Consider the following 17,078-nt stretch of genomic DNA (forward strand, 5'->3'; position numbering starts at 1 on the left):
AGATGCCTCAACAGTGGTTAACAAAGCTGAGAGTCTGGGGATTTTCATAGTTTTGGGTAATTACTACATTCTTGGAAGCTGGCATCTTAATTCTGTTTATGTGTGCACCTTTTAGTGGCCTTCAAAGGGTGTGGGTTAAAACTCTATTATTAAATTAAGAAATTTAGTTTTACAGCAGACATCCCCAAGCCAAGCTATGAAGAAATGACCTACGACAACAGCAAAATGCTGCTGGCCAGCTTCGCTGACGACGTCTGCTTTCTCAGCTCCTCGAACAGTGAGACCGAGTCTTCACAAACGCTGCAAGCCTACCTCAACGAATTCGAGAAATGGGCCACGGCGAACAATATCAAAATCAACGAAAGCAAATGCGTAAACGTTTGCTTTACGTTACGCCGAAAAACAACTCCGGTGGTGCACATTAATAATGTCGACATAGAGCAAGCGACTAAGGCGAAATACCTAGGCCTCACACTGGACAAACGCCTAACCTTCCGAGAACATATTACCAGAGTCGTCAAAATGTGCAACCTAAAGCGGAACCAATTATTCTGGATGCTAAACAAGAAAAGCAAACTATTTTTAAGATGCAAGCGGCACATTTATCAACAAATCATCGCACCAACTTGGAGATATGGAATCCAAATTTGGGGAGTGGCGGCTGCGTCCCACCGAAAACGTTTCCAAACCGTCCAGAACAAAACATTAAGACAAATCACTGGCTGTGAGTGGTTCGTTAGCGGCCAAACGCTTCACAATGACCTAAACCTGAGTCTTGTTGAAGACCAAATATCGTTCTTCTCAAGCAGGTACAACGACCGTCTAACTGCCCACCGTAATCGTCTAGCCCGGGGATTACAGGGGGCTATCCCAATTCGCAGGCTCAAAAGAAGACATTTTGGGCTGCTCCTAAGAGACTAATATGAATATATTATTTACTTGAAACTGGTCGTAATTTGATCTACTCCTATATACCAAGTTGAAAACTAATTATAATTTATAATTAAGAGATTATTTACTTAAGAAAACATTTAGGTTAAAGGCTTTAATTAGATCTGTTCCTGGATTATATTAAAAAAAGATGGTAATTAAAAAAAAAAAAAAAAAAAAAAAGAAATTTAGTCTTTAATCATTTTTAAAGGCGAAACAAATGGTCAACTATTGCTTTGGAAAACCTATTGCCTTTTTAGATAAAAATTGTAATAACGCTCAGACATTTTTTAATATTTTTTGAACATTCCAATAATATTTTAGATAGTTAACAAATGGTCTTTTAAAGTTACTACACATATATTTATTTACATAGGAACCCAATCCTTAAATATTAAAGTATTATGTAAATGCTAGCCAGCTATTTAGTATTATTTAAATAATATATTTTTCCTATTAAATATTAAAATTATTATTTGATTTACTCTAATTTGAAGTATTTTAAGACCCCAGTTCATTCATGCTTGCCGCCTATTGGATATTTGTTATATTTTTCCTTGACAACTTAATTTCGGACTTGTCTACCGAGACTTGAGTGTAAACACTCAAATATTTGCACATCTTCAATGCTGTGCCGAGCAGTTTGCCGCACAAACAAAGGCCGTAAGTGCCACTTTTTGACTGCACCTCGACCCAGCCAACAACCAACATTCAATCGGGCTCACACACCCACTAGCCGGCCATCAAACTGACTAACTAACTAAGCCCAGTGACTGACTTCCCCTGCAAATGCCATAAAGAGTCGCCAAATGGAAATGGCAAGATGATAAACAAGCAGGCAGGAGATTTATGCCATGAGTGGCTGATGCTGCAAATCGCAATTCGGATTTCGCATTTCGCGATCCGCGATTCGCCTTTATTGCGGCTCCACAGAGGATTAATTACACGGGCTGCGGCCATAAATAAGGCAGGCAAATACTACACAAACGGCATTATTCGCATTGCAAAGCATATAAGTAAGTGCATGTTGTAAAATTCAAATTAGAAGCCATCGTGCTGCGATCTACCGCCGGTGACCTTGACTCGCCGAAGAAGAAGAGGCCGGCGAGGTGTTCGCAGGTGAACAATCGAGTCATAAACAATGTGCAGCCAAGTGGCTCCCACTCCATCATCCACCGCCCAAGGTCATCTCTTGGTTCTTCTTGGCGAGACCGAGTCTAATTAAATTAATTAGCATGCGAGGCACGCGATTGGCCTGGCCAGGCAAACAAAAAACAAACTGATAACAAATTCAGCTTTGTTTTGCCTTTTTATTACACTTTTTTCCTCCCAATCTTGAGTTTTTTTTACTTTTTGGCCATAGAAGGTGAATGTTATTTTCGCCCCTGCTGACGACTCGCGGGGCTGATTAGAATGTGCCTTGTCAGCGGGCCATAAATTAAGCTAAGCTGCCTTTCCAATTTGCATACCCTGTAATTAAGTGGTCAGCGGTGGATCTGCTTAGTATCTAACCACTTATTTCTTCATTTATAAAAATGTTAATTTACCAAAAAACGTTCACCGCTTTATAAAGATTGTGATATTAAGGCCTCATGACACTTGATTTTTTATAACTGACTAGAAAAGAATTCAATAGCCTGTTAGCAAATTTATTTGCCATGGCTATTAAAAATATATTTAGCAATTTATATAAAAAAGCAGCGGGTTTCAAAAGGTTGCAGTTTTTGAAAATGAAAATTCATATTGCATAAATTAACATTTTAAACTGGGGAAACCTTTTTTAGGGCAAGGTTTTTCCCATTTCCAAATCTAAGGGTACTCCCCCCTTCGATCCCTCAAGTCTTGCTTTCTTTTCGTGATTATTATTTCAAATAGGATGTACTTAAACGTAATAGATTAGCATTATTTATTTGGGACAGGCCCCCATGCTGATCTAAACGATTTGAGCTTGACCTTAGCCCGAGTTGTTTGGCAGCAATATTGAAAGCATGCACCTTGATACTCGACGATACTTAAAATGCATGATGCAAGTGAGAGGAAGTGCTGACGGCGAGTCAGGAAAGGGAAATGATATTATTTGTATGCACTAGATGCGGATCCCAGAACCGAACGAATTTCTCCGCACCCGAAAGATGATGAACTATTCGGTTATATTGAGGCACACAGATCTTCAAGGCGATATCTCCACCACCTCCCCCAACTGCTGGCCATAAATCAACGATAAAATCCAGCCAAAGAAATTCGCATAACAAAGGCTAATTACGCGACACGCTCGGACTTCATCATCATCATCGTACCATATGGATATGGATGGTCGGATTTGTTTGGGATCTCCTGGTCTTATCGTGTTCGTGCATAATTTTCGGATCAATCAACTGGCCGAAAGAGCGAGACAACGGGCGGCTTAGAGCCATAAATCTAATGGGCCCCCACCGAGTTGGCCATGCAAATGCGAAAGTGGCCAGAAGAAGACCAGCTGGGCAGCCAAAAGTGGTAGCCAAATTAATAATGTTTGCCTGGGCTTTCGTGTGGCTGGTGTTGCTTCGACTGCGCCGTTTTCCCAATGTCAGTTGGGAAATTAAAAACTAATTTGACGGCAATTCAAATTACGCACATTGAGGCAGTCCCACACTTGGCAAAAAATTGGCCTAGATATGGTGTTTTCTCTCTACACATAAAAAATAAAATTACATTAAAATTACCTTAAATTCGTATAAAAAAAATAATACATGAAGCTTGAATATTATAATCCTTTTTATGAATTCCCTATTTATTATTATAATAAAGAGTATTTGCAAACATTATCAAGAGCAAAATACTCTTAAATGTATTACTAAAAAAATTAAAAGAACGTTTTTATAATAAATGTACTTAAAATACAAATTGCCTGCGATGTTATAATCCTGTTTTATTTTTCTAAAAAATCATTATAATGATAGGGTACGGCAAAAAATATCAAGAGTAAAATATTCTTAAAAATTTATGGAGTTCATCAATATAGCTTAAAACATGAACTCCTACAAACCTAACGAAATATTTTATGTAGTTTTTAAAGGACGTCTGATAGAATTCCTTGAAATATTTTTTAATAAACCTAGCATTTTTTGCAGTGCACTCCCGGGCGGGCTCCGAATTTTTTTATTTTCTGATCAAGAGAAGGGTAGTGGGGGAGTGGAAAAAGAGGTTCCCCGATGGCTCCACCTTCGCAGCGAGTTGATTATGAAAGCGTTTTACAACAGCAATATGACTTTTTGTTCGTCTGCCGGTCTCCAAAGTGAAAGAAGCATTAAAAGCGACCTGAAACATGATGACTGTTGGTAATTTATACGAAATGTGCGTTTTTGCTTCATTTTAGTATTTCAGTATTTCCAGCATTTCCCTTATAATTACACGCTCCTCATGTATAATCGCCAATCACGTCGGCAGTTGTTACTCCAAAACACCAGGTGGCAAAAATAAAATACAGTTTTCATTTAGTTTTTGGCACCACTTAGGCAAATCTGTTGAAACCTAATTTGAATTGGCAAAATTCATAACGCCGTTTTTGGAAGATAAAAATCATAATCACCGTCAGCGGCCAGAGGTTATTGATTCGCCGTTGGCTTTTGTTGTTACCACAAAAGAGAGATTATAAGCCAAGCGATATTTGGTGAACAAAAAGCCCGAATGCAGGCACAAAGCCAACAAAAGATTCAGGGCCTTGGCCAAGAACAAAAGGATGCCCACATTTAGACTTAGTTTTCGCCTTGACTTCGGCCAATGTCGTCGTCTTTGTTGGGCTCCCAGAAATTATCTTTATTATAGAGGGGGCCCTAATTGAATTATGTAAGCGGGAAGCAAACGGCTAACAAGCGGCGGTAACCGCACACTTACAATCTGACCTTTTGTGATTTTTCACGTTTTTTGGAGCCTCCGGCAACCACGAGCGATCCCAAAAAATTGTGAACTTGGCCACGGCTCACGAATTGCCAATCTGCTTTCTTTCACCTTCGAACCGGCGAATTAATCCATCACGTTAAATTAACAGCTGCGGCTGATTATCTAATCTGGTAATCCAATAACAGGGGGAACAATCGAAAGTGCAATAAAAGGGAACTTAAAACTGGATAAACAAATTGTTTTGGGTATTATTTAATCGAAAAGGTGCCGAGACAAGCAGTCACACAAGGAAATAATGTTGAAAAATCAAAAGTAAATCGCTAGAAACATGAATTTGTTGAAGGAAGTGATTAAAGTTAAACAATTAAATTAAATTAAATACATTTTCTTAAGCCATTTGGTAACCAATTTTCTACCCCATAAGATACTTTATACGTATGGTGGTTGCATATCCAAAATAATGTAAAATTCAACCATCGCGGAAACAGCGGCAAAAGGGAATAAACAAATTAAACGTGCAGGAAGTAAAAACTGCCTGTAATGCCAGACAAAAGTGGGTATCGAGCATTCGATATTTTCGAATCACTTTTGGCCATAATTTGACTAAAATAAATTGCATTAGTAGTGAAACAAGTTCAACACGCAGAATAACATTTAAATTCACCAGCAGCAAACAGCGAAATGGGCGACGAACAAAGCTGCAAAAACATAAGAGAAGACTTGAAAAATGACAGAAGGTGTGCAAAAAATGTATTTGACTTGGCCGAAAAGGCGACGCGGCAGAAAGGCGTTTGAAGTTTGTCAGTTTTTTATTTTTCTTTCTTTTTATAAGGGGACTGTGCGCCAGCAACAACCATCGCAATAATTATTGCTGACGGGTGAGCAGCAACAACACCGCAGCAACAGTGGGTCACTAGTGAGCCAGGCGATCACAACAAAAAGGCAGCAGCAGCAACACTCAGAGGGAAGATAACTACAGCAGCAACATAGAGAGTGGCAGAAGTAGCAGCAGTCACCAGAGCAACACCAAGAGTGCAGACAACAGCAACAGCAGCAACTGAAATGACACCGCAGAAACATTCAGTATAAGCAAGCTTAAGCAGCAGCAACATCGACAGTAACAGCTGAAACATAAGCTACATTAATGGTATTTTTAATTAAAAAGTACAATAATATGAAAAAGTTAATAAAAACTGAGAAGTAAACACATGCACAACTTTGCCTGATTTCAATACGGAAGATGCAGCAGCAACATCAGCATCTCAAGTAGGTATTGCAATGGCAAAATCAATAGTTATATAAAAAACAGCAAATTAAGTTAAAGATAAAGTAAACAGAAGACTTAGAAGCAAGAACTTCACTATCCGCTTAAATAGCAATAGCAATGGTACGACAGCGACAGCTGCATTTATAACACCAACATCTATAGTTACAACAGCAACATTAACATATATTTTGGGTTGTAAAGTGAGAAAAGATACAGCAGCAACGCCTAAGATACACCTTAGGAGCAACAATTTCAAAGATACAAGAGCAACATCAGCTGTAGATACTGCAATATCAACGGGTTAACAGCAACATCCAGAGCTTAAACAGCAGCAGCAGCAACATTGGTACCAAAACCAGACACCCAACAGTTCTGCCGGCGTCGGCAGAGAGAGCGGGAGCGGAGAGGAGGCAGCAGCAACAGAGGCAGAGGCCGCAGCGGCAGCGGGTCCGAAAGTTTTTCAACTCTTCGCTGACAGCGCAGACGCAGCGTCGTTGGCGATCAGTGCGGTTTTGGAGTTCGTTGCGTCCGGTCGCGAGATCGCAGTCTCAGTGGAACCCCCAGCGAAAAATAAAAGATCCCTGGATCGATCCCAATTCGAATTCGATCCGCGAGTGCCCAACTCCAACGCTTAACCAGAGGTTAACCAGGAAGTGTGCGTGTGTTATTGTCAGGATAAGCACATCCTGTCCGAATAAATCCAAGCAAAGTTAGGGCCCCAGGCCAAAAAAACCACAGAAAAGATACAAATATTAAATAAAAAGAAGCCCCAGAAACACACACACATTAGCCACCGTTAGCCATGTTGGCAATGAAGGATAAACCTTGGCTGCTGCCATTTGGCCTATTGGCCGCATTAAGCTGTAAGTACCCCGGGCAATGATTTATAAGTGCCATTGTGATGCAAATTGAACGGATAGCGATGCAGACACAGCTGCAGATAAAGATACAGATGTAGATACAGATGCTGAGATACTGAAACTAGATTAGTGGCCTGTATTTATGGCCCAGACAATGAGCCCACACACGTCTCAATGACATGCCGAATACGAATCTCAATCCGAATCCGAATCCGATTCCGAATCCCCTGTATATACACATCATCTTTTGTGAGTGCGGTGCCAGTGGCAGGCCAGCCAGTTGAATATTCATCAGCTTTTATGATCACGCTGACCGTTGAACCGCCGACCAACTCCACAATTGTCCCACTGACGGACTGCATTAGCATTTTCACCGGAGATTTGCATAAATTGCCAACATGTTTCCTTGATACCATTATGGAGACCTCCTAGCGACTGGAAAATCCGCTGGGAAAGTAGGTCTTTGGGTTGGTTAGTCGGTGCGAATAATAAAGAGGGTTTGCTCGAGAGGATTTTTTAGGGAATTAAAAATAATAATAATATTAGATTTCGTTAACTTATAAATAGTGGGCTTAGTGTATTTCAAAAATCAAATATTTCTTTAAAGTTTAAAAATTCATTAAAGAAAGTGAAATTAAGCAAATAAATAAAATATTTACAATTTATATGCTTAAAATTGTATTTCTTTTGCTTATCAATGATATTTATCTGAACATTGAAATAATAAAAATGTTATCCCAATTAAACTTTTTACGAGTAATAAATCGAGGCGACAACAAAATTGATCTTTAAATATCCAGTTTGATTTTTACAAGTATGAAATCAATGCCAAAACAAATTGATTAATTTATTATTCCATTAAAAAAATTATTATGGGCGATAAAATTCGTTTTATCACTCCCGATTTCGAACATTTTGATACATGGGCTTGCAAATACTTCGAATTGAATTATTTCTTTTCGTGTGCGATTTTATGCTTTTGGAATCTATTGATTTTGCAATACGAGTCGCTTCAGATGATTGGCAATCGCCCCCAACCAGTTCGTTGGGTTAGCTTGGCCAACAGTTGAGTGTTGAGTGCCTGTGTTTGCCTAATGGCTCCGTCTGACTCCGGCCCGATCATCATTAATAAGACCGCGGCTGCTTTTAATTACACCTTTGGCATTTTGCATACGATCTCGCAATTGCCCCCACAGAGCGTTGAATCAATGGATGGGGTGTGGATTCTGGGCCAGCTAGGCGGAAATCGGCTGGGCAGATCAGTTTGGATCAGATCAGAACCGTGGCCGACAAAAACTGGCCAGATTCTGGCCAGAAACGAGAAAGACTCGTCCGCGTCTGCGCAAAATTTGGAGCAGCCGAAGCCATGGCCACGGAAAAGTGAACCGGCCAGCGGGTAAAAAACCAATCGGGTTGTGTCAAAAATAAAAAATAACTGCAGGCCATGGCGACCATGTCGCCCCGACAAACCATTTGATGGCAGTTAAAAAAACCAAACGTGTTTATGGCCCGTGCAAAAAACAAAGCACCAACAATACCAACAAAAAGATTGTAATAAAACACAGATAAATTGAATTTTACCAACAACAACAGCGACCACAAGAGCCAAAGCCAAGTTTGTGAAGGTGAAGTGGGAATTTTTTAAAACGAAATTCGCCAGCCCACAAAAGCAAACAAAGTTGGCCCATTAAAGTCGGCTTAGAACCATTCATCTCCTAATGAGAATTAGTTCCCATTAGGAAAAGGTTTTTGATGGTTTTTTTTTGGTTCTTGATTTTTGTTTTGGTGTTACACGCCTCACGAATTTTCGGATTGTATTCAGAGTTTATTTGCCGTAAATCCGTAAATCCGAAACTTCCTGTGCTCCAAGAACAAAGACGGCGATCGAGTTTTGGCTGTGACACACCGCTTTCGTAGATTTGTGTTTGATTCGATTGTTTTGGTTTATTTGTTTGCCTAGAACCCGTCAGTATGGAAATTAAAAACACTGAAAATGATCTTGGTTTCAATATTTCATATAAAAATAAACGGTCAAATATAATAGGAACCAATTTTTTAGATAATCAGTTGAGGAACTTAAATATAAGTTCGTTAAGGCATAGCATTTATAAAATGGTAAATACAAGATCATTTTGGCTTGGGCCCTTTAAATTTGCATATGCTGTGGAGTATCATGAAGAAGCTGCAACTAACTTATTTATACTATTTAATAGGAACTATACCAATGAAAACTCAATTATATCACTTTTCTGTGTAATATGCATATTAAGCGGAATAAATTAGTGGCTTTTCCGTCAGTGTACGACTAATTAAGTGGTCGCTAAGTGGCTGCGGAGATTTCGTGTGTGTATTCATTGCCCACTGACTCAGCTAGCGCCAAGTTTGTTGCCTAAGTCTTTTGTTTTGGCCGCCTGCCTGACCGATTCTTTGGATTGCTTTTTGTGTGCTTGCAGGTTTGGCCAGCTTTGGAGACGCTGCCTACCCGTATTATGGCACCAAGATCGGAGCCCTGACCCGCCTGCACCACGGCGTCTCCGGCGACGTGTACGCCGTGGACTCGCGCACCATCTTCATCAAGAAGTTCAACTACGACGGCGAGGCGCCGGCGGCCTACTTCTATGTGGGCAACACGGCGAAGCCCAGCAACGAGGGTGCCGCCCGGCTGAGGGACGAGAGGGGCGGAACCGCCTCCCTGACCCGCCGCTACCGCAACAAGGACGTCACCCTGTCGCTGCCCGAGGGCAAAACGCTGCGCGACATCAAGTGGTTCTCGGTGTGGTGCGATGAGTTCGCCGTGAACTTCGGCGACGTCTCCATTCCGGCCAACCTGGACTTCCCGAGGCCGCAGAAGATCAACGCCCTGAGGGGCGTCCATGGAGTGTCCTCCGACAACATTGTCATCGTGGACGCCCAGACGCTGCTGGTGCCCAACTTCAGCTACGACGGGGAGGCTCCAGGTGGGTACCACATCCAAACTAATAATTTTTATTTAGGAAGCTTAGCTAAAGCTGTATTTAATTACACAGTCAAAGCTATATAATCAAACTGTTCTATCTGGTTTCAAACTTAATTTTAAATAACAACAATATCTAATCCTAAATATATATAAATGTAAATTTAGTTAAGGCTGCAATCATATTTAAGACTCGCTTACACTTTTTGTGTAAAGCTTATTATCTCATCAATTATCCACTCCAAAATAAACACAAAAATCAATAAGCAAACATTACATAAGCTTTTCGATTAAAGCTTATTAAAAAAATAATTACACACTTCAAAGTATTTCCTAAAATCAACAAACAAGGCCATTAACAGATTATTTGCATTATTTATTATAATTCCATGGAATACTAAAAACCTAAACAATAATAATGATATGCATTATTTATAAGAAAATGTATTTCATTTAGGGGAATTCACACTGAATTTGGGTAAACAATACTGAAAACAATTTATACTGGATCAGCAAAGTGCCTTTGTCATGCTGTGGGCTTAAAAATGGTTATTAAAACCGGAAAGAAGAAAGAGATGGGATTGCATAAATTTAATATTAATTGTTATTGATTAATATCTTATCATTTCATTTGCAGCTACTCCTTTATTAAGCTCGTGCTAAAGATTTATCCAAACATTATTTGCAGATGCCAAATTCTGGGTGGGTCGTGGCCAGCGGCCCACTTCCGAGGGCCTGAGGATTCCGGACGAGAACGGCAAGGAGAACCCGCTGCGTCGCTACGAGCGCAAGACCATTGTGCTGACCCTGCCCGAGGACCTGACCATCTTCGATATCGGCCACTTTGGCGTTTGGTGCGAGGCCTTCACCGTCGACTTCGGCCATGTCCGCCTGCCGGAGGGCCTGAATGTGCCGCCCTCGCTGAAGATGCTCGGCATCAGTCCACAGGTAAAGAAGAATCCCAGCCAGATCTTAAGCGAGCTGCAGCGCTGATTACTACTACCACTGGGTGTAACTGTGTGTAACTCTATTTATGCAATCGTATTTATTGTTGTCTATATGCAAAATATTTATCAATCGATTCGAATCGGATCCGGCATTACGGCACTACGAGAGTCGTGACCGGAAATTCCTAGACTGTAAGCTGGACGGACGGCGGAGGAGAGATCCAAAATATGTCTATATATATTTAAATACTTAAATACATACATATGTGCAACACATTCTATAATATATGTGTCTATGTAATACTCACCTGCTTGTTATTTGTGTTTTGTTGTCTTGATCAGCTTTTGCTTGAGCTCCGGGAGCTCCACGTCTTATACAAAATGAAATCTGTGTGGGACCGAATCCTAATTGCTCCTCCACCTCGAAAACCCACAGCACACAAACAACTACACACGCATACCGCTCACACACAAAAACAAAGCACACAATTCCCAACGAAAAACAATACATGTTCCTGTGATCTACTAACCACCCAGCGAAATCAAAAACATTTTTCATTTTGTATAATAAAAACCATTCAAAAGGCAAAAATATTTCGAATACAGCAAAACAAAAATGCAAACATTTCGGGTATGCTCAAAATTTTGACTTTGGCAAAGCTTTCTCCTCCCCCTCCGAACCACCCAAAAATCCTCATCCACACGCGCACACACACCCGCACCGCACATTCCCCAACTTGAACTCAAATACAAATACAGTCCAATTCCAATTCCATTTCCGCTTCCGTTTCCGATCCAATCGAACCTTCCCTTAAACCGATCTCTTCCAGTCGAAGCTCAACTGCGAGGTGCTTTACGACGATCTGGCTTTCGAGGTGCGCTGGGCGGTGGCCGGCGAGAGCATCGTGGTCCAGTTGGTGGCCAAGTTGGGTAAGTCAGGGTGCGGGATTCTGGGAGCTAACTGATCTAAGCGGTTATAAGTCTGAGTTATAAAAATAAAATAGTATTTGACTTTAAATAATCAAGATTCTAAATTAAATATATTCTCATGAACTGTTTTTTCTGATAATAAGGCATATTTTGTTCGTTTGTTTGTTTGCTTTTAACGATTAACTCCTTTTAAAAATGACTACATATAAAATGGATATATTATAATTTGCTTTTATAGATAAGTGGGGATGAGAGGGAGTGTAAACAATTCCATTGAAAAGGCATTCATTTTTTTTGGAAATCTGCAAAGTCTTCGTAATGAGCCAAGTCCCTTGGCCCGACCTATCCCACTCGCTGACAAGCCCTCGGCATAAGGCCAAAAGCATGCTGGCTGCTGCATCTTCTGCCGATGCTGCTGCTGATTTATGATGCTTTGACATTTTATCGAGTACAGTTAGCAGGGAGGCAACAATAAAATTCAGTTAGCAGCCAAATTGACCGATCAGCAGCGTCCACAGCCACATATCCACATATCCACGGCAGCAGCATCAGCATCGTTGGCAGAATAACAAGTTGCGAATTATGACGACTGGTTTTATTGCGCAACTCGAATGCTGGCTGGGATGGGATGAGATGGTGTTGGGGCTGGGGTGGACAAATGGATGGCAGCGATTTGCTGGCTGCGTCTGCAATCACGCGCACTCCATGGGCATACTTCGGCCATATCCATATCCATTCCATCCGCCACTGGTCTTACTCCAAGCTGGGCAATTTGCAACCGCTAAGAATGCCGCCAGGAATTTTCACCGGGAAAATGCCTGCCGACCGGTTGGCCAGGCCAGAATTGGGGCGATCAACTTTCGTTGATTGCGGGGCAGCCAGCACCCAGCACTTCCCGTAGAATTTTACTACACTCGAGAAAGGAATTGAATGGATGGTCAGCTTTTAAATAAATTTAAACTTAAACGCATTAAATATTATAGATAGGTTAATTATATTTTTAATGTACACGGGTACAGCTTATATTCCAGTTGATTTTTAAAATACTTTGAATGATTTTAATCAGGTTTCTTAGATTTATAACAAGCAAACAAACCTCTTACCATTTTTATATCCACCCCCAGAACCGAATAACTATATGTCCTTTGGAATCTCGCCGAGCAAGAACATGTCCCAGATGATCGGCGCAGATGCAGTCGTGTCCTGGGTGGACCCTCAAACCGGAAACGGATTCGCCATTGACTACTACCTGGAGGGCAAGGCGCAGTGCTCCGGTGGGCGCGGCGCCTGTCCGGACACCAAGATCTCCGAGAAGACCAACTCCATCCGGCTGCTGAATGCCGCCATGGTGAACGGCTACTCGATTGTGACCTACCAGAGATCTCTGGCTGCCACGGATCGTCTGGATCTGCCTATCTCAATTACGGAGCCAGAATCGGTGGTCTGGGCAATTGGACCACTGAACGATTACCACGAGGTCTCCTTCCACACGTTCTACAACAAGCACGTCCATCAGATCGAGTTCGGCCGCCAGCCCAAGTGGAATTGTCCCTTGCCAGAGGGCGCTCGTCCTGGCAGCAACTCCTCCGAGCAGGAGGACTCTGCTCCTGCTGCTCAGAGTTCAACTGGCGGAGCTGGTTACCCACCGGCGGGAAGGCCCAATGTGGAGCCCGAAGAGGAATTCTATGAGAATCGGGCGGAGGCACTGCATCGCCAGCCGCCGCAGAGGCGACAGGAAACGGCCATCATCACCCAGAGGCGTCCAGTGCCCACCCCAAAGCCAGTGAATAGCAATGGTGCATGGGACATCCCTGCTATCCAGTGCCACGAGCCAGAGGACGGAGTCTTCTACGCCCAAATGGGTCCCACGGGAGGAAAGCACGGCTATCCAGCTATCACAGGTGGGTCTTTATAAAAACTGTATATTTTTCCATAAATTATATTATATTTAATACATTTAAAATAATTATATTTTTTAGGACACGTTGGCTGGGGAATTTCGTGGTACATCAACGGACTCCTGATTCCCGAGATCCATGTAGTTCGCGGCAGGACGTACACCTTTGTGGTGGAGGGCGGCAACAACCCGGACATTCCGGCCAAGTACCATCCGTTCTACATCAGTGACGATCCTGTGGGAGGATACGAGCACAAGCGCGAGGAGGAGAAGAAGGTGAGATGCCCCATCTTGAAGATGATTTTCGATTTTCATATAAACACAAAACTCCTTTCTTAGGCCGTTCGCATCTACGCCGGAGTGCATCGCTCCCGTTCCGGCCAGGTCACACCCACCGGCGTGGGCCGCCTCTGCAACTGGACGCCAGATGTGGAAGGTCCTCCTGCGGACGACTACCAATCCTTTGGAGCCTATCAGCGCACTTTGACCCTCAAGTGCGACGCCGGAGAGCCCGGCGTCATTAGCTGGAAGCCGGATAGAAATACGCCGGACACGGTGTACTACCACTGCTTCACCCACCGCTATCTGGGATGGAAAATCCACGTGCATGATGCCTGCGACACGGAAGCCGGTGGACTCAAGGGATCCGCGTCGGAGCGCCACGAAATCCGGCTGCCGGCGGAGGCCAACCCCGCGGAAGCGGCTCCCGTGCACGAGGACTACGCCGGAGAGGCGTCCGTCCGGCACGAAACCAAGGTCAGCGCCAACGATAATTTTTTATTGAAGCACCAAACCGATTTGATTAAGAACCACAATATGAACGGAACACCGCCCAAACTGAGTTTTGAAATAACGAAATCTTCGGAAATAACCAAACTGATTTCAGATGGCATCCGCGCTGCTGAGGCTCTCGAGGAGAGCCTACTGAGGAACCAGAACCTGAACCATCCCAACAACCACCCCAACCAGTACCCGATTCCGAATCCGCACCAGAAACCGAACGTGACCCCAACCGAGATCAACTCGCGCCCCGAGATTCTGCTGGGCGAGACCCAAGCCCACAAGCCGAATGCATCTCCAACCGCATCCGCACCACCATCCGCATTCCCATCCCCATCTGCATCGCCATCCCCAGCCACACTGAAGCTACCCATCTTCGCCAGTGGTCCCCATCTCATCCACCACCCCCCACACTCCCTGCATCGCCTGCACCACCATCCGCAGCATGCCCCCCACTCAGCTCCGCATCTCCATTTGCATCATCACAATCTAACCGCTAATCTTCCAGCGCTGGCCCAGAAAACCATTGGACTCTCTGAGTTCCTGCGTCCGCCGCAGAATGCACCGCTCTTCCATCCGGTGAAGCTGCCCGGCCGTCGACCCTTCCCAGCACCCATCAAGAAGGTTCCGGCCTCGAGGCCCGTGCTTCCGCAGCAACATCCGCACCTGCATCCGCATCCGCAGCATCCTGTCATGCTGCAACAGCAGCCCTCCTTGATTGTGAGCCACTACAGGAAGCCGGTGCCGGGTCTGCTCAAGCCTTTCGTCAAAGAGAAACCCTTTCCTCTGCAACCGCTGGCTGCTTCTGTTCTGCTCCTGGGACAACCCACGGAACTGGGCGGGGGACTGGGCGGACTAGGCGCCAAGGGAGAACGACTCAAGGTCAAGGGTAAACCCAAAATTCCAGTGCCCTATGTCGACCTAGAACCGCAGAGCTCTCTGCAAAACACAGCCTTCTTTAATCAGCCAGGTGGAAAGGGTGATCCGAAGCCCATTTCCCCCACATCCAGCTCCGTAACCAGCTCAACCACAACTACGACTCCGCTGGTGAAACGGCCGCCGGTGAAGGAACCCTCTCTGGAGGAGATCGCCAGCATGCGTCCTGCGGTAAATCAGGGCTTCAAGCCCGACACTGTGATCGTGGAGAGCGGATTCCGACCCATCATGAGAACCGATGGCACTGGGGTGCAGTTGCCCAAGGAGATCATCGAACAGGTGGCCAACCGTCGCGAGGATCCTGGCACCGAAATCGATGAGGTGATGGAAACGGATACGCTGTTCCTGACCGCTCAACAGGGTGGCAGTGAGACCCAAAGCTTTGAGCCCATGTTTATACCATCTCCCTTGGACAGTACCAACGCTACTAAGGTTTTAAGGGTTAATGTGAAGGAGGTTAGTCCCACGGCTTCGGCTCTGAGATTACCCTCGGCTGCCTTGGAGCACGCCCTGCCCTCCGCTTCGGAGTTGAGAAAGCCTACCTTGGATGAACTTTTTGGAGAGGAGATAGACGAGGAGGAGCTGGATCTAGAGCCAATGCCGGTTAGGGATGATGTTGAGGAGCTTCTCGAAGAGACAACCAAGAAGGCAGCCATGGCCACCACAAAAGAGATGCCAAGTTCGACTACCAAGAGACCTGAATCCGAATTGCTTGAGGATCTCTTTGGGCCCGAAGAAGACGACATTTATGCGGATGAAATGGAACTCGAAATGGATGACCGAGTGGCGGCTGCTGCGGAGCGGATTGACACCTACTACCTGCCACCGGACAACCGGAAGGTTCCCCATTCCAGCCTGCCGAGTGGAGCGCTCTACACCTTCGACGGCAAGTCGGTGGTGGACAGCAGCCTGGTGTTACCACCCAAATTGGATGCCGCGGACCTAGGTGGTGGCCACCAGCGACATGCCCAGTACGGTCTAACTCCCTTGGAGCAGCTGGTCCGAACCACACCGCAATTTGGCATCTTCAGGGGAGAGCTGCCACAGGAGTTCCGGGGTACAGAGCCCCAACCCGTTTCGGAGTACTCCCACCCAGCTCCATTTAGTCGAACCAGCACCACTCCCGGATTTTCCAGCAGCAGCAGCAGCAGTGGCAGCACCATATATCCCTACTCCTCGTCGCCGAGAACATCCACATCCCTATCGACATTGTCATCGTCATCGTCCTCATCGCCATTGTCCTCATCATCGCTGAGACCCATCTCCACCAAGCTGCAGCTCCTAAAGCCCGAGGGCCGAAGAGCGTAGGATCGATCAGCAGTAGCGAAATTATAAGCAAGAACTAGCATTTAACCGTTTTGGGGTGTACTCTCATAACCACGTTACATTTACTCGTAAACCTGTATTAGCAAGTAGTTTTCTTTTAACAATTATGATGCTCTTAATTTTAAACGAACGCATGAATTTTATTAGCTAAGCTAACCGATTGTGTTTAAGCCGCATTTTAGTCGTTGTGAAATAAAATCAAGAATTAATCTGAATAGTGTTTGTTTGTTGGAGTTAAAATAAATAAGATGAACTTCAAATTCTTGTATGTATAAGGGCAAAGTAATAAATAAAAACTATTTTTAAAAAGTGCGCCAAATCTATTGACATATCGATTCAATTTGGTATTTTTCAGTATTTTCCCATACTCGTT

At 44.0% G+C, this 17,078-nt stretch overlaps 1 protein-coding gene across 2 annotated transcripts; it reads left to right on the forward strand.

Annotated features, from left to right (window-relative positions):
* The first annotated feature begins 6,571 nt into the window (after positions 1-6,571).
* LOC108031798 (protein Skeletor, isoforms B/C) lies at positions 6,572-16,920 on the forward strand. Of its 2 annotated transcripts, XM_017105517.3 has the most exons (8): positions 6,572-6,939; positions 9,390-9,893; positions 10,578-10,837; positions 11,667-11,766; positions 12,891-13,667; positions 13,746-13,939; positions 14,003-14,419; positions 14,550-14,700. In XM_017105517.3, exons 1-8 carry the CDS (start codon positions 6,879-6,881, stop codon positions 14,589-14,591), a joined length of 2,355 nt encoding a protein of 784 aa, XP_016961006.1. In that variant the 5' UTR covers positions 6,572-6,878; the 3' UTR covers positions 14,592-14,700. The 2 variants fall into 2 exon arrangements, with proteins under 2 accessions (XP_016961006.1, XP_016961005.1); XM_017105516.3 differs by having other exon boundaries at positions 14,003-16,920.
* The last annotated feature ends 158 nt before the right edge of the window (positions 16,921-17,078 follow it).

The sequence above is a fragment of the Drosophila biarmipes genome, chromosome 3R, assembly GCF_025231255.1.
Source record: "Drosophila biarmipes strain raj3 chromosome 3R, RU_DBia_V1.1, whole genome shotgun sequence".
NCBI lineage: Eukaryota > Metazoa > Arthropoda > Insecta > Diptera > Drosophilidae > Drosophila > Drosophila biarmipes.